The 18,568-nt window shown below is 42.6% G+C and overlaps 2 protein-coding genes across 7 annotated transcripts in view; both read right to left on the bottom strand.

The window, feature by feature from the left end:
• Positions 1-623: 623 nt before the first annotated feature.
• Positions 624-9,123, bottom strand: LOC118394971 (ribosomal protein S6 kinase-related protein). The gene is made up of 12 exons (XM_035788694.2): positions 8,889-9,123; positions 7,377-7,655; positions 7,030-7,113; positions 6,835-6,903; positions 6,447-6,516; positions 5,710-5,817; positions 5,560-5,600; positions 5,411-5,438; positions 4,786-4,875; positions 4,608-4,696; positions 4,339-4,449; positions 624-4,239 (listed from the first exon to the last, which is right to left on the bottom strand). The coding sequence occupies exons 1-12, from the start codon at positions 8,913-8,915 to the stop codon at positions 3,937-3,939; spliced, it is 1,299 nt and encodes a 432-aa protein (XP_035644587.1). The 5' UTR covers positions 8,916-9,123; the 3' UTR covers positions 624-3,936.
• A 175-nt stretch (positions 9,124-9,298) lies between these two features.
• LOC118363529 (protein KIAA0100-like) overlaps positions 9,299-18,568 on the bottom strand; it is a 29,582-nt gene continuing 20,312 nt past the window's right edge. For all 6 annotated transcript variants that reach the window (XM_035744520.2, XM_035744693.2, XM_035744776.2 and 3 more), the window contains 12 exons: positions 18,294-18,473; positions 17,898-18,019; positions 17,392-17,547; positions 17,046-17,167; positions 16,681-16,861; positions 16,328-16,414; positions 15,189-15,299; positions 14,861-14,996; positions 13,998-14,125; positions 13,599-13,700; positions 11,695-11,829; positions 9,299-11,249 (listed from right to left, as the gene is read on the bottom strand). In XM_035744520.2, coding sequence (XP_035600413.1) covers positions 11,061-11,249; positions 11,695-11,829; positions 13,599-13,700; positions 13,998-14,125; positions 14,861-14,996; positions 15,189-15,299; positions 16,328-16,414; positions 16,681-16,861; positions 17,046-17,167; positions 17,392-17,547; positions 17,898-18,019; positions 18,294-18,473 — 1,649 coding nt within the window. In that variant the 3' untranslated portion in view covers positions 9,299-11,060. The remainder of the gene's footprint in view (positions 11,250-11,694; positions 11,830-13,598; positions 13,701-13,997; positions 14,126-14,860; positions 14,997-15,188; positions 15,300-16,327; positions 16,415-16,680; positions 16,862-17,045; positions 17,168-17,391; positions 17,548-17,897; positions 18,020-18,293; positions 18,474-18,568) is intronic.

The following is an 18,568-nucleotide window of genomic DNA, read 5'->3' as shown; positions in this document are numbered from 1 at the left end:
GTTCTCAGAGTTTTACCAAATAGGTCACCGTCACACCAAGGTCTTGGAAAAAAGTTGGTGTTGTGTATCCAGGTGTAGTGCAATATAAATACTGTACAGTATGTCTTAACATAATATATAAAATATTCCATTTAGCAGATGCTTTTATCCTAAAGGACTTACAGTAGTGTATCATCCATACATTTTCCTATGGGTGGCCTGGGCCTCAGCAGGAAACGAACCCATGACCGTGACTTTGCAAGCTCCATGAACCACACAAATTTCAGAGGAAAAACCATTTGAAATACCCAATGAATGATACTATGTAAGATGCATACTTTTCTGTTTGGTAACAATAAACGGAAAGCCTCTTCTTGTATTGTACTGGCTCAAACATGTGTATGTTCTCTGCTGTCATGACTGATGATCAGGTGTCTGAAGTGACTCAGGCTTTATACCTGGAACAGCTAACATCATCTAACCTAAAAAACCTGTGGAACTTATCAACTCTTTTTTAACACTTCAAGTGGCTCCAAAGAAGAGGCTATGCTTAAACGTACATATTTCCTTTGATATTTCTCCTAGTATATCATGACAGGAGACAACTCCATCGTGGGTTTATAGGGGTTTTCATTATACAGCTGTTACTGTGGTTGGGTAAAACACATCAAAAATGAGTGAAATCTAATGAGAAATGGGTATACAGCAAGACTTCGTGAACAGTCAAAGACATTGTGATCAGTCACACAACAGTCAATCAAATAATTGATGGCCTAGGCAATCAAACATAAAATTACACAGAAGAAAACATTGTTAAAAAAATATATGTGAATGGATTTTCAGGAAAAGAGATATTTTTATATAAATTTAATGACAAAGGTAAAAGGTCAAACATGCAGGTGTTTGATCCACATTTTAAAATAGTGTGCTGTTACAGGCAGTGCCTTGAGAGGCTTTGAGTTTCAGTACTGTTAATCTCAATGGGAAATATAATTGTTTTAAACCCTTTTTGGTAAATGGTGGTTTTCAGTGTATTAAAGCTCATCTATATTTATCACTCCATTAAATGGGTATGCAAAGAGCCATACAGAGGAAGAGAGGGAGCCAAATAGGTAAAGTAAATAAAGAAAACACAGTCGTGGTCAAAAGTTTTGAGAACGACACAAATATAGATTTTCACAAAGTCTGCTGCCTCAGTTCATATGATGGCAATTTACATATACTCCAGAATGTTATGAAGAGTGATCAGATGAATTGCAATTATTTGCAAAGTCCCTCTTGCCATGCAAATGAACTGAATCCCCCCCAAAACATTTCCACTGCAATTCTGCAGAAGGCTTCAGGGCGCCCAAGAAAGTCCAGCAAGCTTCAGGACCGTCTCCTAAAGTTGATTCAGCTGCGGGATCGGGGCACCACCAGTACAGAGCTTGCTCAGGAATGGCAGCAGGCAGGTGTGAGTGCATCTGCACTCACAGTGAGGCTAAGACTTTTGGAGGATGGCCTGGTGTCAAGAAGGGCAGCAAAGAAGCCACTCCTCTCCAGGAAAAACATCAGGGACAGACTGATATTCTGCAAAAGGTACAGGGATTGGACTGCTGAGGACTTGGTTAAAGTCATTTTCTCTGATGAATCCCCTTTCCGATTGTTTGGGGCATCCTGAAAAAAGCTTGTCCGGAGAAGACAATGTGAGCACTACCATCAGTCCTGTGTCATGCCAACAGTACAGCATCCTGAGACCATTCATGTGTGGGGTTGCTTCTCAGCCAAGGGAGTGGACTCACTCACAATTTTGCCTAAGAACACAGCCATGAATAAAGAATGGTACCAACACACCCTCCGAGAGCAATTTCTCCCAACCATCCAGGAACAGTTTGGTGACAAACAGTTTGGTGACAAACAATGCCATTTCCAGCATGATGGAGCATCTTGCCATAAGGCAAAAGTGATAACTAAGTGGCTCGGGGAACAAAACATCAATATTTTGGGTGGACAAACAAAAGCCCACAAGTTCTGACAAACCCCAAGCATTGATTATGCAGGAATGGGCTGCCACTAGTCAGGATGTGGCCCAGAAGTTAATTGACAGCATGCCAGGGTGGATTGCAGAGGTCTTGAAAAAGAAGGGTCAACACTGCAAATATTGACTCTTTGCTTCATGTAATTGTCAAAAAAAAGCCTTTGACACTTATGAAATGCTTGTAATTATACTTCAGTATTCCATAGTAACATCTGACAAAAATATCTAAAGACACTGAAGCAATAAACTCTGTGGAAATTAATATTTGTGTCATTCTCAAAACTTTTGGCCACGATTGTACAGTGCATTCGCAAAGTATTCAGACCCCTTGACTTTTTCCACATTTTGTTACATTACAACATTATTCTAAAATGTAATGAATACATTTTTCTTAATCTACACACAATACCCCATAACGACAAAGCGAAAACAGGTTTTTAGAAATGTTTGCAAATGTATATAAAAAAAGTATTCAGACCTTTTGCTATGAGACTCGAAATTGTGCTCAGGTGCATCCTGTTTCCATTTATCATCCTTGAGATGTTTCTACAACTTGTTTGCAGTCCACCTGTGGTAAATTCAATTGATTGGACATGATTTGGAAAAGCACACACCTGTCGATATATGGCACCATAGTTGACAGTGCATGTCACAGCAAAAACCAAGCCATGAGGTCAAATTAATTGTCCGTAGAGCTCTGAGACGGGATTGTGTTGAGGCACAGATCTGGGCTAGCGTGGCAAAGAAAATATTCAGCTTTGAAGGTCCCCAAGAACACTGTGGCCTCCATCATTCTTAAATGGAAGAAGTTTGGAACCACCAAGACACTTCCTAGAGCTGGCTGCCCGGACAAGCTGAGCAATCAGGGGAGAAGGGCCTTGGTCAGGCAGGTGACCAAGAATCCGAACACTCCAACGGAGCTCCAGAGTTCCTCTGTGGAGATGGGAGAACATTCCAGAAGAACAACCATTTCTGCAGCACTCAACCAATTAGGCGTTTATGGTAGAGTGGGCAGACGGAAGCCACTCCTCTGTAAAAGTTTGCCAAAAGACACCTAAAGCACTCAAACCATGAGAAACAAGATTCTCTGGTCTGATGAAACCAAGATTGAATTTTTTGACCTGAATGCCAAGCGTCCCGTCTGGAGGAAACCTGGCACCATCCCTACAGTGAAGCATGGTGGTGGCAGCATCATACTGTGGGGATGTTTATCAGCGGCAGGGACTGGGAGAGTAGTCAGGAGGGAAAGATGAACGGAGGAAAGTTCAGAGATACACTTGATTAAAACAAGTTCCAGAGTGCTCAGGACCTCAGACTGGGGCGAAGGTTCACCTTTCAACAGGACAACAACCCTAAGCACACAGCCAAGACAATGCAAGAGCAGCGTCGGGATAAGTCTTTGAATATCCATGAGTGGCCCAGCCAGAGCCCGAACCAGATCGAACATCTCTGGAGAGACCTGAAAATAGCTGTACAGCGACACTCCCCATCCAACCTGACAACGCTTGAGAGAATCTGCAGAAAATAATGGGAGAAACTCCCTGAATACATGTGCGCCAAGCTTGTAGTGTCATACCCAAGAAGACTTGAGGCTGTAATCACTGCCAAAGGTGCTTCAACTAAGTACTGAGTAAAGGGTCTGAATATTTATGTAAATGTGATATTTCAGTTTTTATACATTTGCTAAATTTTCTAAGCCTGTTTTTGCTTTGTCTACATGTGGTATTGTGTGTAGATTAAGAGGGAAGAAAACAATTTAATACATCTTAGAATAAGGCTGTAACGTAACACAATATGGAAAAAGTGAAGGAGTCTGAATACTTTCCAAATGCACTGTACAGTAGCTTTTTCACAGCCAAGTATACATGCGGTACAAAGTATATATCAAATGTTTCCATTAATTTGCAGGCAGTATTGAGGCAAAGTAGAACAGGCACATCTCATTCACTACAACCCTGAGCTGTAGCCAGAGCCTGGCTTAGGTCAATGTTGGCCAAGGTAGGTGACAGGTCAGTGGGGCTGGTAGGGGAGTGGAGGATGTCACAGTCAAAGTTCTGGAAGTAGTCCATAGACAGGCCCCGCATTGCTTTGACTGGACGATCAGGATGGTTCTTCAGTTCAAGAATTAATTCAACAGGTCTCTTCTGTAGTAGCTGAGAGTCAAAGGAAGTGCCATGGAAAAACATCTGCCTTTTGAAGCGCTCCAGGCTATGCAGGCGATGGGCTGGGTTCTTGCATAGGAGCTGGAGTCACAAACAGGATGGAGAAAGAAAAGCATTGAGAATTTGTTGTGATGGTATTTTGTTGATACTCAGACAATCCTACTACAGATGACTTCTGACCTCTGTGAGCAGAAGGGCTAGTGCAGGCCTGAAGGTCTTGGGTATGGAGTATGGGCAGTCTCTGACCTTTCTCAGCATGTTGCAGTGGTCTGGCTCTGGAGGTACAGGGAACTATGGAGATGACAGAATTAGCACCAACAACATCTCTAGACTAGCATTTTGATTTGCATGACAGGACAGCTTAAAAAAAGAAGAAAAACAACCTTTCTAACAGCTATTACATCATCACATATTCATTTAATTAAGATGAACTGTGGTGTTGACCACACCTTTCCAGTCACCATTGAGAACAACAGAATGCCAAGAGACCACCAATCAGCAGCATGGCTGTAGGGACCCCCACTCAGGACTTCAGGAGCTGTTTGGACAGAGGACCATCCCAGTGAGATTATAATAGGTGCCTCATGTGTAGTGACCATTAACTTTGCCTGATCCCAAGAATCTCACCCATGTATTGGATTGTCCCACAAATTGTAAATGCTCTTGCGCCCCGCTCAAGACGGCGAGAAAGTCCAAAGTCAGCTAAGCGCAGGTGACCTGCATCAAACAGATACAGCAGTATTTTACATACAGTACTTTACAAATCCAATTCCAGTTATTCTACCTGACTAATATGAAACTTAAACTACTTTCACCATAAAAATTATATCTTCGAGAATATTCCCAACGACAACAACACTGAAGTGTCCACTGTATTATAAGGCCCTCTAGTGTTGTCTTGTATTTTTTTGCAGTAGAAAGTAAACTAAACCATACGTCAAATGTATGCATGTGTAAAGAACGTCACACTGTTTGCTTAGCGAGTACAACTTCCTCCTGATTCGGCATGGTTGCGAACTCGGGATTTCTGCCTCGCAAAATACACGTGACCGTTCTCCCTCAAGCGGCTTCGCTGATAGCGCCACCTCAAAAGCTAGCTAATGAGACGGCGCAAACAGGACACTTAAGGCTGAGGAGTACATTTCACACATCCCCATGTGCTACACATGCATGACTGTTCTGCAAACTGCTTTGGATAAAAGTGTCTACTAAATGGTTTATATATGAATATATTTTTTTAAGCCAGCATTACCTTGGTCAGACAGAAGGACATTCTCCATCTAAAAAATCCAGAATAATCAGATGATTATAAACTTTCCAGTGAAGTTATAAATATGAGTCATTTAGTTGCAAGATTTATGTACAAAGAATAATGTTCATGATCAAAACAAACGTTCATACCTTCACATCCCTATGCATGATCCCAAAGTCGTGAAGGAAACCTACCGATCAGACACACCCATTATAATGAGTAAAGGTGAAACTTAAACATTGATCTCATACACATTTTTGGAGAATATACAAGTGTACACACACTTGAGGGACGCTCACCCAAAGCACAGCCTAGCTCTGCAGCGAACACCCGAACCTCATCATCCCCAAACTGGCCCTTCAGTATCCAGTAGGTGTACAGGTCTCCAGTACTGCAGTACTCACACACTGTAGGAAGACATACACAGTCACACACAATGATCCATCTTAGTACATAACAAGGCTATGTACAGTACACTGATCCAGGGCTGGGAGTAGATGACCCCTGCTGAAACACAAGCACTTGAAAAGGAAGGAGCAGTGGAGGAGAGAAGCAATAGGAGAACATTAATTTGTCTGCAGTCACAGAGCTGCAAGTTTTTTAAGTCTGGGGGAAGCATAGGAAGGGAAAGGGCTGATGTTGGGGAAGGAGCTAAGTGTCAGTGAGAGACACAAATTAACTCAAACATGCCTTTATCCACTAATAAGGGTGCTATTAAAAAATCTAAAGGAAGGGAAATTCGGATCAGAGGCCACAGGACTGTATGATACACACTTAAAATCTCAGTAGATGGCAGTATAATTCTTCAGACGAGTCATGGGGCTCAGACTGAGGAGACAACAGTAAATAGCAGAAAGGCCAGATAATGCCATAGTTAACACTCCTGCTAGGGAGAGCGAGACAACCCATTGGGCACACACTGGTTGAATCAACATTGAACTGACGTACCCAGTGGGAAGCTCCTATGTGAGACACAGGGAGGTTAAAGAGAGGAGCGGATAAATAGGGATCTAGCTATATCACATTAGTCACTCACTAATGAAGAGGTGGCGCTGGGTCTGCCAGCAGTCCTGCAGATTGTGGAGGAATGGGTGGCTGAGCTGCCGCTGCAACGCAACAGGCAACACACACAGCAACAGTGTGGATGTCAGCAAAGACACTCAGTAGAACTAAATGTGATTTAGGAGGGATCTGAATGTAACCAGGTATTTTCAACGATGGCAAATGTTTTTATTTTATTTTTGTTCAGCAAAAGCTCCATGGGACCATGTTTGTTGTTGCATAGAAGCTCATACGGATAATCGTCATAGTCATTGTCATTGTTAGAGCTCAGTGAGTCATTGTTTCCAGCATGTTATCCCTAAACTAAGTCAGGAGCTAAGCTAGGATAGCAGCCTTACAGGTCACCCTGCTGTGTGACCTACCTGAATGATGACCTCCTCCTTTGACTGTTCCAGGACCCCATGCTTTAGTATCTCAGACTTGGGTAAAACCTGTAGAGCAACACAATACAATAAAATGAAATGCAGGGTAGGAATAGAATACACTAGATGTGTGTAATGTCACATGAAATATAGTGCTGGTAAAATGTGATGTGACAGGAGGCTGAGGAGACTCACCTTAACGGCATAAGTCTTCTCCTTCGACCTGTCCTTTACTTTCAAGATAGGACCAAAGGAGCCTTTAGCTATGAAGCCCAGGATCTGAATGTCATGGAGAGAGTGAGATTCAAATGTTGCAATATTATTCAATATCATTCAAGGTAGGTCTCACACCAGATAGACCATCATATCATTTATTTCCCCCCCATATAGAATAACCAAGAAGTAATAAGTTACTGATTTATCGGTTGTTTGCCTATCAATGAATGATTTCATTACATCTGCTGAAGAGACAACGTTTTCATCAAAGATTGAAATCATGTGTGGTCCAGGTGTTCAATCTAAATGAAGTTAAGGAGGACTACCTGGAAATCGTCTTGCCCAGTAAATGTACGGTGTTGGAACTCAGGCAGAAAGACAGAGATGAAGCCAGGGAGAGTCGACTCCATGCCAGGCTTCTGAGGGCTGTGTCCTGGGGGGAGGAGGTCCTCAGGGATTGGGGCTCCGCTGCCGAGCACCATGCCCTGTGTGGCCAGAACAGGTGGGCCAAGGTGGCGAAGTCCATCAGTAAAGGATATTCCAATATTGGAGAGAAGGCCATGCCAGCCTTGATTGCGTCGTTTTTCCTGGCTTGGCACCCGTTTCTACATTGAGGACAGCGGCTTTCTAATTAGTGATGGTTCTAATTACAAGTTGTGCTGTGAGTAGCAAGTAACTGTAGCTAAATGTCAAACATCTGTTGATGTTACTTACTGGCATATGCCACACTAGAATCATGCAGGACTAAATCAGCATTGGATAGAGATTTCACATGAACATGTGCCAACATAAACAAAAGATTGTTGAAGACATTCATTAAAAACCTCTTAAAGATCAGCCCCTTTTAAATTGTTTTTGTCTAAAATGACATACCCAAATCTAACTGCCTGTAGCTCAGGACCTGAAGCAAGGAAATGCATGTTCTTTATACCATTTGAAAGGAAACACTTTGAAGTTGGTGGAAATGTGAAATTTATGTAGGCGTATAACATATTAGATCGGGTAAAAGAAAATACAATGAAAAAACATGTTTTTTTGTACCATCATCTTTGAAATGCAAGAGAAAGGACATGTCTTATTCCAGTGCAGTCGCCACTAGATGGCAGCAGTGTATGTGAAACGTTTTAGACTGATCCAATGAACAATTGCATATCGGTTCAAAATGTATCTAGACTGCCCAAATGTGCCTAATTGGTTTATTATTTATCAAGTTCATGATTGTGCACTCAAACAATTGCATGGGAGTCTTTCCATGTAATAGCTACTGTAAATTGGACATTGCAGCTAGACTAACAACAATGTAAGCTTTCTGCCCCTATCAGATATGTCTATGTCCTGGGAAATGTTCATGTTACTTACAACCTCATGCCACATCAGCTTAACCCTCCCGAACAAGAGAATTTCCAAGCAGCCACAGTGAGCCACTCCCCCGTCCCTTTTAATATAACTCCCCAAGGACCCTTAGGCGCTTTGCATTAAAAACAGTTCAGTGCACTCATATTGGCCAGCTCCACGTGAAATGGCATTGTAAAATATTTACTTAAAATCATTGTTCAGTTTACATATACATTTCGGTAAAAAGATTAATATTCCAATGCATATTCATAAAAAACTGTTCAAAGTAAGGTGCTCATCACCGGTTTATATTCGCTGAACTCACGTGTTTCTAAACGCCAATATTATCGCGAGCTAGCGGCCAGCCTACTATACAAAAGGTATAAATGTATCACTTATGTGGAACAGACCGTAGATTTGTAGGCTAAAGCAGTCTGAATAAACAGGTGATCAAACCTGATAACGTCATAGATAGGTGTAGACTGTGTCTGAAGATCTCTTACCTTGTGTTTACTTGAGTTGCTGCCCATTACATTGCTTGGTAAACCTCGATCAAACCCACGTCATTATTTTCCCAATTGGTTAGTTTTAACACGGTTTTACAATGCCTTGTAAAACATGGAGCGCACATTCCTGACCCGCCATGACTGAACAGCGCGCAGGGTGGGTCTGATCATCTCGAGAGACGAATGATAACCTCACATTCGATGGTATTCTACAGAAGGCGAAATTCCGCTCCAGTTCACCCTGTCAGATGAATGATCAAATCAGCCACTCACACTCCACTGGGATAACGGCTCAAATCAAAACGCCACATTTCTGTTAACCAATCATACATCTAATTACGAAATAAATGATAAATTAACGGTGTAGTGACCTTCTGAGAACATACATGATACATTCAGCTATAAGAGACATTAGAACAATTACTTTATTGACAAACATTTATAGTTACATATATGGTGCTCATTTCATTGAGGTATAATCAATTTTTCTTGAAATATTTTGACAGAAATATTTGACATCTTGCACTTTAAGGAAGCTGTAACTGAATAACAAACTCAGTAGGTGTAGGTACAGTGGTGATTGAAAAGAAATAACCATGGTTACAAAAATATCTGAAAATACTTTGCTTAAAAAGTGCTGTAGTGTTAAAATTTCAAAACATTATCAAGACAAGCTGCAACAAAATTATTTTTGCAGAGACTATCAAAGCTGACATAATAACTGCCATAAAATAGAAAACAAGAACATATTTTCGCACAGATATGTTTAGGAACTGCAGTATAAAACGTAAGTCTGCTGTGGCATATATGTTGTTGGAGAAGTCTCATGCAGGGTACCAAATTATATATTTGTGATCTTTTACAGGGATGCACTTCCCAGTCAGTGTGACAGTATCATATAGACTTGAGTAAAATTCTAACAATATAATAAAAGTACAGGGCTGGAATATATCTCCCCTGTACTAGTGAATCAGGCGTTTCTAACTGTTGCAACAGACAGCATTTCTATGGTTGTCAAGGTGCTTTCATTTGAGATTAAAATGTTTTACAATCTACCTGATTTACATTTGCTTGAGGATACAGTATTCCTGAACCAGCAGGAAACAATGCTCTCAACAAATAACATTAGCTGCATCTTAAATGGCATCCTATCCAATATAAAGTGCACTACTTCGGCATCCTATCCTCTAAAGTAGTGAACTATATAGGGAAGAGGGTGCAATTTGAGACAGTCAACATATAAACTATGAAATGTTCTAATTGATTTACAGGGGAAATGAGCAGACAGTGAAACTAAAATAAAATACCCATCACCCCAGTCATGCTATTAATGCAACAAGTATAGGCTGCTGATTCTGAAAGTTCAGGACCATGTGTGATGCATTGAATGAAAATTACATGTTTAATGTATGGCACAAAAAACAAAGATACATTTGGTCAATAAGACCCTGGCATGTTTTTAGCAGAGAAGTGGGCCCCGTATCCATAACACCTCTTAGAAAAAGTGTGCTGATCTAGGATCCGTTGTTACTTTTAGATCATAACAAATAAAATTATATGGACAGGAGGGGATTTGATCCTAGATCAGCACCCCTACTCAGACACATTGAATATGGGCCCTGGTCATACATGAAAATACATGCTTCATTGGACAGCAGTTGAGAGAATTATTACATACTTTCTATATAGTTTTGTACGTTCAAATATGGACTGGAGTAGTTTATCCTAAAATAATAATTTCAGCCATCGCGAGCCAAGTCGTGCCGGACTTGGCTCGCAGGCCGTAGTTTGTTCCCCTTCACGTAAGAAAGAACAGGGTGTGTTTTATTATCATTCTCTGTTCCCCTTAATGACCTGCTACCTCTATCTTCACACCAGAGCATACAGTATTTAACCAGGTCAAGTGTCATCAGATAATACGCCAGAAAGACATTGACCTCTCCATGATTCCCTGGGTGTGTGCTACTGTAGCTACCATAGACTGCATCCCAAATGGCACCCTATTCTCTATACAGTACACTACACTACTTCTGACCAGGAACCATAGGGCCCTGTTTGAATGTAGTTCACTGTGTGGGGTATAGGGTGCCATTTGGGACACTTCCATAGACTAGAGCGCAGTGGTCCAGTACAGTACTGGTTCAGTGTGAGTGTATGTGGGCCTATGGGTCACTTGCGTCGGCTGAAGATGCTCTTCTTGCTGGAACTCTTGTCTGAGCTGCTGAGACCGATGAGGAGTCGGGCCTTCTCATCCTCCTCCTGCTGCTGCTGCATGCTACTGTCTGACTTCCCCTCAAACGCCTTGCTCCGAGAGTCAGAGCCCGACGCCGGCTTCAGACGCAGCTTCTCCTTTATCATCTACACACAGAGGGAGGGGAGGACACATGTCATAGGTCACTTCAGAAAATATGAAATAACATATGGTTCAAGAACTCCTTTATCATCTATGGATGTGAAAAGGAAAAAGTGACAAATATATAGGACATATGACCTATACATAGTCTATATTGTGAGAGCTTTAGGCAGGGATTGGCATTTTGGCAGCTTGGAACATCATGAAGTGCCATTTTTGCCATCAAACTGCTACTGTAGGACATGACCGTGTTGGTAATGAGAGAGGCCAGGGTTCTGTGCAGTATGGAGTAGGATGAAGTTGCCCCTATATGCTGACCCTGGGTTAGTTTGGTATTTCCCAAAATAATGGTCAAGGGGAAGGGGAGGCTGATCCTAGATCTGTATCTAGGCGAACTTCACCCCACAATGGTTGGGTTAGTAATAAGCGGGACAGGGTTCAGTGCAGTACCTGTGCTACCAGTGCTTTCCTGCTGTCCCTCTTAACAGCCATGGCAAAGTCCAGCCAGGTCCACGTGTTGTTGTGGTACTCCAGACAAGGTAGAACCAGGTTCAGATCCTTCCAGTCAACACTGCTTTTCTCTCCCTATGTGGACACACAAGCACAAAATACATAATGAAACTGCATTGTCTGGGAGTTAAAAAGTACAACAGTTGTTCATATAATTCTACAATAATCACATCTTCATTACATGTCTGTGTTTATTTATCTCCCATTTAATTATATTACATATTCATACACAAATATTACATTTTCAATATTAAACATTCAGATTCATTAAACATGTACTCAAATCAGCTATGGGATTATGTAATCTGGAAGGCAAGACAATGCTGTCATTGGAAAATAACGATTATTTAGCAAATAACTGAAGACATGAAATTGAAAAATCGGAGGATTAAAAACAAAGTCCAAGTCACAAAAAGCCAACAGTGTGAGAAGGTTAACATAGTGCCGTGCGAAAGTATTCGGCCCCCTTGAACTTTTTAAAGTCGTTTAAAGTTTGCCACAAGCCACCTGGGAGACACACCAAACATGTGGAAGAAGGTGCTCTGGTCAGATGAAACCAAAATTGAACTTTTTGGCAACAATGCAAAACGTTATGTTTGGCGTAAAAGCAACACAGCTCATCACCCTGAACACACCATCCCCACTGTCAAACATGGTGGTGGCAGCATCATGGTTTGGGCCTGCTTTTCTTCAGCAGGGACAGGGAAGATGGTTCAAATTGATGGGAAGATGGATGGAGCCAAATACAGGACCATTCTGGAAGAAAACCTGATGGAGTCTGCAAAAGACCTGAGACTGGGACGGAGATTTGTCTTCCAACAAGACAATGATCCAAAACATAAAGCAAAATCTACAATGGAATGGTTCAAAAATAAACATAGAATGTCAAAGTCCAGACCTGAATCCAATCGAGAATCTGTGGAAAGAACTGAAAACTGCTGTTCACAAATGCTCTCCATCCAACCTCACTGAGCTCGAGCTGTTTTGCAAGGAGGAATGGGAAAAAATTTCAGTCTCTCGATGTGCAAAACTGATAGAGACATACCCCAAGCGACTTACAGCTGTTATCGCAGCAAAAGGTGGTGCTACAAAGTATTAACTTAAGGGGGCTGAATAATTTTGCACGCCCAATTTTTCAGTTTTTGATTTGTTAAAAAAGTTTGAAATATCCAATAAATGTCGTTCCACTTCATGATTGTGTCCCACTTGTTGTTGATTCTTCACAAAAAAATACAGTTTTACATCTTTATGTTTGAAGCCTGAAATGTGGCAAAAGGTCGCAAAGTTCAAGGGGGCCGAATACTTTCGCAAGGCACTGTATACAAACAGATAAAACACATGACAACATACCAGATGTTGAGGTATTTTTTCCAGTCTGAGAACAAAACATGTGACGTGGTATGGGGTCAACACAGAATCATGATGACATCTCTCTTAATCAAATGATGGCTGAGTGAGATAAGTTATTTTTCCTTTATTTAACTAGGCAAGTCAGTAAAGAACAAATATTTTTTTTCAATGACGGCCTAGGAAGTGGGTTAACTGCCTGTTCAGGGGCAGAATGGGAATTTGTCAGCTCAGGGATTTGAACTTGCAACCTTTTGGTTACTAGTCCAACACTCTAACCACTAGGCTACCCTGCCGCAACATCTCTCTTCGAGGGGAATGTTTATTTATGAACTCACTGACACACCGACATGTATATAGAATCAATAACTGACTTGAATCAAAGCATTGAGTACCGTTCTCCTTTAGCTAGTTGCAAAATCCAGACAACTTCTGGTACATATCCAGATTTTACAGAAATGTTGCTACCCTTAACTTCAGCACATGGTGATACCTACCTTATAGCTGACACACAGGGGAACCTGGGGGATCTTGATGTAGATGAAGGAGTTATTCATGGCTGCTCTCTCCTTCATCTTGTCGATGTCATCTACAGGATGCTAGGTAGGGAAATAAGACATACTTCAGTTTCAATACAGTATGGAAGACCTAAGGCTGCATCTAAAATGGCACCCTAAATACTCATCATAGTTCACTACTTTTAAACAAGGCCCATAGAGCGCTGGTCAAAATAAGTATATAACAAGAAAGTTGGGAAGTGCTTGTGAAAACAACGAGCCAATTACCCCAGCAGATGTAGCTGGGTGGCAACGTAGTACGGCTGTATGAACATTGGGGATACATCAACACAAAGATACATATTTTCTCATTTCTCATAAAAACAACAACAAAAATACCTCAACAGCCTTTCGGAAGGACCTCCTGACCCCAGATGTACGGTTCAAGCCCTGGGTGACCCCTTTGCTGGGGCCCATGACCCCCATGGTGTCTTCCGAGAGCTGCCGAGGCTTGATGACAGGCATGCCTGAGATACAATTTACATGAGTCATTTAGCGGACAATCTTATCCAGAGCGATTTACAAGTCACTGCAAGTGTAGTAGGAAAAACAACCACATAACATAGTAATTGTAGTTATACACCCTTCTTTGAAATAGCCGCAATCAGTAGAACCAGTGCCAGGAAGAAAAACAAGTGTGGATGTGAGTGCAAGAATGACAGCAACAGCACCACCACAACCTCTGAATGACTCCACCACCCCTCAAGAGTCCACACCCTATACTCCTGTAACTCTGAAAAATGTCCAATAGGGCACCCTATCCCCTTTATAGTGCACTACTTTTGACCAGGGTCATAGTGCACTATGTAGGGAATAGGTTGCCATGTGGGATGCACAGTCTCACCCAGCCCTCAAGGTCACAGTAGACCCAGGCTATTAATAGCCACCAAGGGTTACACAGCAACTACCAATCCAATACCATGTGTGGTATTGAAGAGCTGGCAACGATAATGGAAACTAATATTGATTGGTTGGGTGGAGAGAGGTGTGGATTTCAGGCTGGTCAACATGTAGAGGATGGATGGAGACTTGAGGGCAAGTGAATGTATATAGTACAGCATAACTGTTGCACGTCAATAACTGGTAAGTAAGTAAGCCTTGTCCGAGTCAGAATGGCCCATGGGGCAGGCACCTCTCTTCTGCTTCTGTAGCTTGATATACTCCCCCTGGGCAGGATGCTAACAGCTAGAGGCAATACACACCAGTAGTGACCATTCGGGACTTGTCCTCCTCATCAGCAACTTCCTCCTCCTCCACATTCCTTCCTGGGAAGAAGAATCCCATCATCCTTTTGAAGAACTGGTACATGAGCTGGATGGTGAGAGGAACCACGTTCACCTGGTGACACAAACACATTACAACAGAGAAACACTATCTACCTGTATGCTCCCAATGCTTTCATAATTAAAAATGTTATGATCACATTAAGACATCTCTAATGTCATGATCACATATGTTATGAGATCTTCAATGTTATGATCAAACAGGTTAACACATCTCTAGTGTTATGATCACATGCTTCCTCCTCACCTCAAAGTGCTCCTTGACTGAGATGCCTCCCACTGGGGGGCGGACCTTACTGAAGATGCGCAGGGCAAACTGACGGCCAGACTGACACGGGCTCTGAGGACGCAACACCACCTAGGAGACAGGTTTCATGAAGTTAAAAGTCACAACACAGAGGCTGCATCCCAAATGGCCCCAAAAGTAGTGCACGATATAGGGAATACGGTGTCATTCAGGACGCAGCCAAAATAACCACTGGAATAATGCCATGCTCCCAACTGCTGATTCATGAAGCAACCCAAAAATATATTTAATGTCATTTAGGAAACCAATTTAATTCAGAATACAGCATATTCTGTAAAGACAATAAAATGAATCTGAAATGTCTCCATACAGCATGAATGGTGAGCAGGAGGATAAATTAATCAATTCATGGGATTTTTCCTCCCATATGAACAGGAAAACATTTGGAAAACAAACCTGACTTACACAGCGACATAAGACATGGTACCGTGAAACATTCAGATGACAGTGCAAATGCAGTGAGGAGCACGCAATAAGAGGAAGGACTGGAGGTGGGCATTGGAATGACCCAGTCCCATGGTGGACATGCAATGTTGAATAACAAAGGAAACGTCCCAAATGGTACCCTATTCCATGAATAATGGGCTACTATTAACCAAAGCCCATAGGCCTCTGGTCAAAAGTAGTGGACTATGTAGGGAATAGGGTGCCATTTGGGACATATACATTATATTCTGAGAGGGATTTCCGTGATGCTGACTGGATAAGCATGATGGTGTCAACAACAGTGACATGAACACCCAGTTACTGTACCAGCACCATACATACCCTCACATGCTGCACATAGGAAACCAAGTAGAGAGTTATCAACACAGGCAAACACTGCTTTAGGAGGTCTTTGTGAGCACATTTGGGGTGCAATAGGACCTGGAATCATTGGATCAGTAACAGCAGGAGATGGAAACGTCTTGTTTCTGACAAAAGACTGAAAAACTCAACAAAAAAGCTTGTACTATAAGAGATCCCTTTCAGATGCAATATTTGTAAGCTTCACATGTTCTTAGCGCCACCAGTTATAAAAATGAGCTGTTGACTGCCCTTACCAAAGAAAAGGTCAGAGATAAGCATCATTTCCTGACCTTGTATGCAGCGTTGGGGAGCAGGTTGTTCATGGTGAACCAGCCCAGTTCCAGGAGATGCTCTGCTGTGTCATCTGACTTGTTCAGCTGTGGAAGGAGACAGTTTAACAGATGTTTAGCATCAACATCAGGGCTCGCATTCATAAAGCGTCTCAGAGTAGTAATCTAGGATGAGGTATCCCTTGTCCATATCTTATTATCTAAAAGGCTAAACGGATCCTATTTCAGCACTCCTAATCTGAGACTTTTTGTGAATATGGGCCCAGCTCTCTAGCCAAAGCACAGTATCAAAATAGTTATGGTCATCTCCTTGTTAGGACAGAGCAGCAGTGTCCTCCCTGCCCCCTGCTCACCTTGCTGTACATGAACCTCTGCAGCTCCAGCTCAGCGATGCCCAGCTGTCCATCCTCCTCAGTGAGACACCAGCGGGCCTGGGCAAAGCAGATCTCTGTCCTGCGAACCACACTCACGTCCTCCGGCGGCTTACGCAGCTCCAGCTTATTGGTCCTCTGCAGCTGGAAGTCTTTAAAACATCTGGGAGCAGAGAGTGACATGCAGGGAAGAACACAGGAGAGGAGTCAGTATTCTTAGGAAGTATCTCAGAACTTCCCATGGCTGGCCGAGTAGTTTTCCTAGGCATTGAAAAGATGGTGTGGTGAAAGTGCTCGGTAGTTTGACTTGGCATTGAATGGTGTGTCTGTGGCGGTGTTGGGCTGACCTGATGAGGATGTTGAGCTCCTCACTCTTCATCTGCATGTCAGTCTTCTCCTGATTGAGCTGGTTCTGAAGCCTCACGTTGATCTCTGACAGCTCATCTCCTCTCAGATCCTCAGGCTGGGCCTGGAGGGGTCACACCACACAGGTCAAATATACTCAAGTAGATATTTCAGTGCTTTGGGGTTCGTAACTCAGGGATGTGTTTTAATCCCTCTCTAGATTATCATTGGATGAAGTAAACTAGGAATTACCTTCACCTTTGGTTTTCACCTCACAAGTAACAGTGCTGAAATCAGCCATTGCCTCGCTTATGAGAAGAGTGTGAGTCAGTCCGTCCAATGGCTCACCCTGATATTGGAGTAGATCTGTTTCTCCAGGCGTCTGATCTGGGCCACGTGCTGCCTTACGGCCTCCTGCAGGTGTAGAATGCTGCTACGCTGCTCCTCTGGGTTACTGGAGATCTCCAGCTGGAAACGCACACGCTGCTTCTTCTCACTGTGCTCCTGAGGACAGAGCCCACACACAACATGGTCAGAGGGTAGGACACGAGGCATCCCAAATGGCGCTATTCCCTCTTTTGCCTATTTAGAACCCTGGTAAAAAGTAATGCACTACATAGGGAATATCATGCCATTTGGGATGCATAAGGGACAGTGCAGAGACCTCAGCTATCATACAGTAGGGGTGAATCCGAACTTCCACTCAAGTACAATTTTCACTTAGTCTCCCAATGACCTCAATACATGACTAAGTGAAAATTCGACTTAAGTAGAAGTTAGTAATTGCCCCGTATACAGTTGCATATGCTATAGGACAAAACACTGCCTAGTCAGATGTTGAGGCATCTCGTTACCTTGCGTTTGGGCTCAACGTGCAGCAGTAGGTTGTTGACGATGTCCAGGATCATAGCATACTGCACAGGGTTGGTGGAGATCTCCAGGTCATGGTGAATGAGGGTGAAGGTGTCCACAGCCCCTGATAGTGAAGTGGGGGGAAAGACACCAAGTCGAAGGGCTCAAGCCTTTACACTGAATAACACTACAGCAACATTGTCAGCATGTTCTGACACTGTATTTGAAGATGTCGGCTGCCTCACAGATTTAAATAGAACATAATGGACTTTGGCATCCAAAAAACAGGATTTCATTCAGGAAAAAGTTAATTCTAGAAACTGATTAAAAAAATGGTGAAATATTGTATCAAATGTTGTATAAAATAGTGCATATATGAGCTCTATGGGGCGCCTTACCAGCTTGTTTTTTCAGCAGGTCTTCCTTCTCGTTGCGGCGTATCTCTGGAGGTTTGATCTGCGTGGCCAGCTCAGGGTCGATGTCGTGGCTGTAGCCGATGTAGTACATGCGACAGCTGCAACGAGAGATGATACGCTGGACCTGCTGATTGTCATTCACCTGGGCCGGCTGGTTCCAGTCTGGATTCAAAGGAGAACAGAGAGGAAGTGTTACATTTACCTTGACACATAAGTTAAAGGGTAAATATACCACTTAAAAGTCTTAAGTGCCACGA

This window comes from Oncorhynchus keta, chromosome 1 (genome assembly GCF_023373465.1).
Source record: "Oncorhynchus keta strain PuntledgeMale-10-30-2019 chromosome 1, Oket_V2, whole genome shotgun sequence".
Taxonomy (NCBI): Eukaryota; Metazoa; Chordata; class Actinopteri; order Salmoniformes; family Salmonidae; genus Oncorhynchus; species Oncorhynchus keta.
This window is presented reverse-complemented; position numbering and strand designations above follow the sequence as displayed.

Coding starts and splice junctions, on each gene's coding strand:
- LOC118394971 (XM_035788694.2), bottom strand. CDS start 8,915: ATGGGCAGCAACTCAAGTAAACACAAG. Junction 5,439..5,559: donor TCATGCATAGGGATGTGAAG/GTATGAACGTTT, acceptor TGGATTTTTTAG/ATGGAGAATGTCCTTCTGTC. Junction 4,876..5,410: donor TGTCCTTCTGTCTGACCAAG/GTAATGCTGGCT, acceptor TGTTTGATGCAG/GTCACCTGCGCTTAGCTGAC.